We start from the raw sequence: 6,647 nt of genomic DNA, 5'->3' as shown, positions 1-6,647 counted from the left end.
AAAGAGTGTGCACGTGGAGTGCACGTGAGGGACGGAGCTCCCACAGGGTGTACTAGAGTGTGAAGGGCCAGTGGTGAACCAGGGCTTCCTGCAGAGGCAGGGATGTGCAGACGTCCCGGGTGCAAGGACGATGCAACGGCTTTTAAGCCAGATTGCAGAGGAGGATGAGTATACAGTGGTGCTCCAAGGGACACAGGTGAGTGTGCAAAACCTTGGGAGTTCCGGTGGAGTATGTGAAAGGGCCGATGTGCAAGAGCCTTGTGAGAGGGCACCGGGACTAAGGGAGGAATCGGGTGTGAGGAGGGCGTGGCGGCATGGGAGGACATGGGGAGAATGTGGCCGTGCCTGGCTCACTGTGCTCGGCAGACATGGGCATACGGGGCAGGCATGCAAGGGCCTGGGTGAAACCGCGGGTGGGGAGTGTAAATGTGGGAGGGGTCTGCAATTCATATGGTCAGTGCATGTGCGGCAGGATGAGTGTGCAAGAGGACCCGGGAGTCAGTGTAAGAGGGCCCAGAATGTGAGGGCAGGGCTCAGGGTAGGGCACAAGCCCGGGCGTGCATGAGCCAGGTGTCACTGAGGAGACTCAAGGGGCCCAGGTGTTGAGGAGATGGTGGGAGTGCAAGTCTCATGAACTGTGAGTGTTAAGGTGGGAAGGGCGTGCTAAGAGCAAGTGGGAGGAGTGTGCAGGTGCCTGGGGGCATCTGAGGAGTAACAGGGAAGGGGGAGTGCAAGAGGCAGGTAAGGAGCACGCAGGCTCGGCGTGCACTGTGAGTGTGGGCAGGAGGGCCACCTGGACAGCAGGGGCAGGGCCAGGGGCCGAGCGTGCGTGAGGGGCACATGGGAGGGTGAGAGAATGGGGGATGGGAACCACATGCAGGCTAAGTGTGTGAGGTGGGCTGGGGGTGTGCCAGGGCTACGTGAGCGTACTTTGGAGCAAGTGAGCGTGTAAGGGGCATTCAAACACTTGTAGGCTGGGCATATTCGGGGCACATCAGGTCAAGGAGTAGGCCTGGCCACCAAGGACACGCAGGGACTCTTGTGGGTGAGTTGGTGAGGGTTGTCCAAGTGCTCATGAATGAGCATGCGTGTGCCAGGGCGCGTGTGGGTGAATGAGTGAGGGCGGTCAACCATATGGCATGGCAGGGCTGCAGGAATGGACACTGGCATCCTCAGAGTGAGTGTCAGGAATGCACACTGGCATCCTCAGAGTGAGTGTGCAAAGAGAGGTGCACGCATGTGTGGGCCCAGCATAAGTGGGAAGGGTACTGTGTGCTAGGAACTCAGAGGGCATCTGGGGGCACAAAATGCCAGTCACCAGTCATCAGGGCACCCTAGAGCCCCCACGGTGAGTGTGCAAGTGGCAGGCGTGGCGTGCGCGCAGCCACAGTGAGGGCCCACAGACGCTGCTGCATGCATAAGGGTATATGTCCATGCCGAGTCTGCACGAGGTGGGCATGGGACAATCAGGGGTGCGCAAGGGCACAGCAGCACCCATACAACGTGTGAAGGGTGGGCATGGGCTTGCACGAGCGGAGCAGGGGCACACCAGGGTCTGCAGAGCGGATGTGCGAAGTGTGCACAGCCCCACGTGTGGTCCAAGCGTGCCAGGAGCATGCCCCGAAGCCCCGGGAGGCAAGCATACGCGTGTGCAGGGCCACCGACCTGGGGCATCTCCCACTGGGTGCGGTTGGTCTCCGAGATCTCGAAGTAGATACGCTCGATGCGGCGGGAGGCGCCCATGATCTCAATGCGGCCCAGGTAGGGCCGGAAGTACTCGAGGATGCTCTCAGCCAGCTCGAGAAAGTTGCGCAGGCGTGGGTCGTGAGGCACGTGCTCCGACAGGTTGGTGAGCAGCACGGCCACGTTGAAGCCGATGTCGCGGGCTGGCTCCTGGAAGCGGTTGGCAAACTCCTCGCAGTCGATCATCTCGTTCTCATCCGCTTCGGAGCACGAAAGCAGGAACTGGATCTCTGGACCGGTGAACTGCTTCTGGCTGTCCATGGCCTGGAGGGTGGGCAGGGGTGAGCGGGGGAGGTCAGAGGGGTGGCCTAGGGAGCCCCAATGCCTTTCCCGAAAGAACTATGGACTTTTCATAAGGAGAGAAAAATCCAGAATCATATAACCAGCACCCAAGGCTGACGCCCAGCAGGTTGGTATGGGTGAGGCTGTACCAGCTATTAAAACACTGAATGTTATGGGACTTCCCTGGTGGTGCAGTGGTTAAGAATCTGCCTGCCAATGCAGGGGATATGGGTTCGAGCCCTGGTCTGGAAAGATTCCACATGCCGCGGAACAAATAAGCCCGTGCGCCACAACTACTGAGCCTGCGCTCCAGAGCCCGCGAGCCACAGCTACTGAGCCCACGTGCCACAACTACTGAAGCCCGTGCACCTAGAGCCCGTGCTCCGCAACAAGAGAAGCCACCGCAATGAGAAGCCCATGCACCGCAATGAAGAGTAGCCCCCGCTCGCCACAACAAGAGAAAGGCCGCGCACAGCAATGAAGACCCAATGCAGCCAAAAGTAAATAAATAAATTTATTTATTTAAAAAAAAATACTGAATGCTGCATTTCCACAAAGCTGAGCAAACATCCACTGTCAGATAAAGTCAATTTTCAGAGATGGTAAGATGTGAATTGATAAAACTCAGCACTTGTGTAGCAGCTGGTAAAGAGATGCTGCCCCAAGCTCCCTGCCTGCCATCCTGGTGAGTCCCCGCAGGCCTGCTCTCCACCCATCTTCCCCCCGACATGATGGCACCTGTGGTCTGTACCAGAGGCTTTCCTGACCCTCTGGCTGCAGCTGGGGCCTGTCCAGCTGAGGTCGGGGAGCAGCAGGAGAATGGACTTGTGGCATTTCTGTCCTCGGCTCCCTCCCTGTGCTGGCTGTATCTCTCCACCAAAGGTCAGTTCTGCCATCCTGTCCACACAGCTCCTTCTGTCCCTGAGTTCGATAATTACTCTTTCCTCCAGGCCAGCCCTCTTACAGCTAGGGCCCTGACTGATACATGCCACCACCTCTGCCCCTTCCCCAAGGCCCTTTGGTCCCCCATCCTACCATTTCCAGCAACTAAAAAACTGGCACCTGACACAATGGAGGCCTCCAAATTTCAACTGGGAATAAAGTCGTATGCCCATCACCCCAGAACATATTTTCAGCTACTATATATGTAAGAACTATAACATGACAGGTATGATTGGAGCCCTCTGGGTACCTTTCTCTTGCTCCATTACCCCCACCCTCCCCCAAGGTAACCACCAAGGAGTTGGTGTATCCTTCCAAAGAACTATGTGTAACATGGATGGACCTAGTGGGTATTATGCTTACTGAAATAAGTCAGACAAAGACAAATACTGTATGTTATCACTTATATGTGGAATCTAAAAAATAAAATGAATGAATATAACAAAACAGAAACAGACTCACAGATATAGAGAACAAATTAGAACAAACCAGTGAGGAGAGGGCATGGGGGCAGGGGCAAGATAGGGATAGGAGATTAAGAGATAGAAACTACTATGAATAAAATAAATAAGCTACAAAGACATATTGTACAGCACAGAGAATATAGCCAATTTTTTTTTTTTTTTTTGCATTACGCGGGCCTCTCACTGTTGTGGCCTCTCCCATCGTGGAGCATAGGCTCCGGACGCGCAGGCTCAGCGGCCACGGCTCACAGGCCCAGCCTCTCTGCGGCACGTGGGATCTTCCCGGACCGGGGCACGAACCCGTGTCCCCTGCATCGGCAGGCAGACTCTCAACCACTGCGCCACCAGGGAAGCCCATAGCCAATATTTTATGATAACTTTAAATGGAGTATAATCTATAAAAATATTGAATCACTATGTTGTACACCTGAAACATATAATATTGTAAATCAGCTACACTTCAATAAAAAAAGACGTGTCAGTACTTCTACTACTTATATTCTGTCATTTTCTCACACAAAAAGTTTGGTATCCTCTGCATTATTTTGATTTAAAGAATATTATAATTATAATCATGTAATTTGAAACTTGCTTTTTTCACGTAGCTGTACGTTTTCAAGATCTATCCATGTTGAAATATAGATCAAATGAATGCATTTTCACTGCTGTGTAGTATTCCTGTTTTATAAACACAACACTCTATCTATTCTCCTGATGACAGACATTTAGTTTATTTCCAGTTTTTAACTTTACAGACACTTTCATTAAACGTTCTTGTACCGATCTTCAATGCACTCTTTGCAAGAGGTTCTCTGGGGCAGTCTTTCAAATGTTTTGACCACACCTATAGTAAGAATGCATTTTATAATGTGACTCAAAAAAAAAAGTTTTCACGACACAATTCTGACTTTCGCTCTGTAACACACTCTGCAATGTTCTATTCTATTTTATTTTTAAATACACTGGTCATGACTTAACTAAATTTCATGACCAACAGATGGGTTGCAACATGGTTTGAGAAACACTGCTCTGGGGTATGAACAGAAGCGAAATTTTCTGGCTTTAAAAAATGCTTTGTAGCCAAGAACTTTGCAAAATGCTTTCTAAATGAGTAACATGCTTTGCAAATCATGAAGGGCTCTAGAAACCACAGAGTGTGGAGACATAATCACACAGGAACTCTTCACCTTATACCATCACGCCATCAACCTGACTCCTTCCCTTATGATACAGTGTGACACTGTCCCTCTTAAAATCTGACCCCCCACAACCATGCTCCACATTGTGCATTTGCCTATCCCCTTCTTTTGAAATACCTTTTTCTCGGACTGTTGTCAGTTTCCTTGGCTGGAGTCTCCCTCTCTTCCAGACCTCTAAAGGTTGGAGGGGCTCGAGGCCTGGAATTTACACGCTTTTCTTGAGATATACACTTGTCATGGAGATGACATTGAGGCCTGATCCTCTGAAAGCCATCCCATGCCAATGATGGTAAAGTCTACATCCCAGTCCTGACTGCTCCCCAGAATCCATACACTTAACAGTGGAAACCTTATCTGACATCTCTTTGTGGAAATGGCCAAAACTGACCTCTTGATTTCAAAACCTCTCCTCCCACAGTCTTACCCATCTCCGGAATAGCATCACCACCCACCCAGGTGCTTAAGTTAAAATCTTTGAGTCATCCTTGATTCCTTTCTTTTATCTCACTACCCACACCTAATCCATCAGCAAATCTGTCAGCTCTACTTTCAAAAGATCTAGGACACATACACTTCTGCCCCCTCCATGGCCCCTACCCTGGTTTTGTCCCCCATTGGACCCTCACAGCAACCTTCTCCCTGGTCTCCCTGCTCCTCTTCTATCCCCACAGTCTCTTCCCCCCCACCCACAGCTGGAGGGACCCTGTGAACATCTGAGTCAGGTCACATTCCTCCCCCGCTCAGAATCCTCCCTTAGCTCCATCTCATTCAGGTTAAAAGTCAGAGTCCTCCCTGCAGCCAACCAGTGCCAGCACATCTGCCCCCCTCACCTCTCAGACTTGAAGTTTTCCTCTCCCCGCCCCCAACAGCCCTCTCCAGCCATACTGGCCTCCTTTGCATCCCTCTTATTCCCACTTTTCAGCCTTTACACTTGTTGTCCCTTTTCCTGGGGATGCCACAACCTCCCCTACCTTCACAGGGTAGCTTTCAGCTCTTGGCTTCAATGTCCTCTTCTAGAAAGACCTTCCCTGACCACCCAATTTACAGGGCTTACTCTACGCATGCTCTCTTGCACACTACCCTGCTCACTTCCTTCAAACCACAGATTATAACCTGAAATTATTTTGTTTCTTTACTTATTTTCATCTGCCCCTCCCCACTGGGCTGTCAGCCTCTGTTTTGTTCACTGCTACACACAGTACGTGCTCAATGCGTATTTGTCAAATGAGTTAAGCATCTTGAAAACTGAAAAGACTTTTTAACTTTGTTACACTTTTTGAAAATTAAGAAGTCCTTTAAAAAAAAAAAACCTAACCTTGTTCTTTTAAACCATAAAAAAATTGAAAAGCATATTGTAAAATACAAAGATTTGTAAAGAGTCTGGAAATCATATGATGCTTTGGGTTTGGGAAACCATATGATGTTTGGTAAAGGTCAAACATTTAGAAATGAGAGTATTGCCATTTTTCAATCTCTAATGAACTAATGTGTCTGGGCATTGAATATCAGTGGTTGCTGACATCACAAAAGGAGAGATGACGGGACAGGATGTGCCTCTTGATGGACATATGAAGCACCACAAAGGAAGGTGTTGGTGAAAAATAAAAATAAAAACAAAAACTCCAAACCTGAATCTGATTGAGCTTCTTGACCCAAGTCCCAGTTTACAGGAAATTCAGGGGACAGAGGAACACATTAAATGACACCACAAAGTTGCATCAGCCAGGTCAAAACTGTGGGAAACTCTACAACTAGGAGAGTCCTATCTAATGACAGCTACGAATCACGTGTGGCTACTGAGCCCTTGAATCATGGCTGGTGCAAAGTGAGATGTGCTGACAGTGTAAAATACATATGGATTTTAAAGACTTAGTATAGGACTTCTCTGGTGGCGCAGTGCTTAAGAATCCACCTGCCAATTCAGGGGACACAGGTTCGATCCCTGGTCCCGGTAGATCCCACATGCCGTGGAGCAACGAAGCCCGTACATCACAACTACTGAGCCTGCCCTCTAGAG

The 6,647-nt window shown here is 49.9% G+C and overlaps 1 protein-coding gene across 2 annotated transcripts in view; it reads right to left on the bottom strand.

The window, feature by feature from the left end:
- The window catches only part of RYR1 (ryanodine receptor 1), a 117,724-nt gene that overhangs the window by 14,609 nt on the left and 96,468 nt on the right, over positions 1-6,647 (bottom strand). For both annotated transcript variants that reach the window (XM_007471074.1, XM_007471073.1), the window contains one exon: positions 1,666-2,007. In XM_007471074.1, the coding sequence (XP_007471136.1) occupies positions 1,666-2,007 (342 nt within the window). The remainder of the gene's footprint in view (positions 1-1,665; positions 2,008-6,647) is intronic.

Source organism: Lipotes vexillifer, unplaced genomic scaffold, assembly GCF_000442215.2.
Source record: "Lipotes vexillifer unplaced genomic scaffold, Lipotes_vexillifer_v1.1 scaffold182, whole genome shotgun sequence".
NCBI lineage: Eukaryota > Metazoa > Chordata > Mammalia > Artiodactyla > Lipotidae > Lipotes > Lipotes vexillifer.
This window is presented reverse-complemented; position numbering and strand designations above follow the sequence as displayed.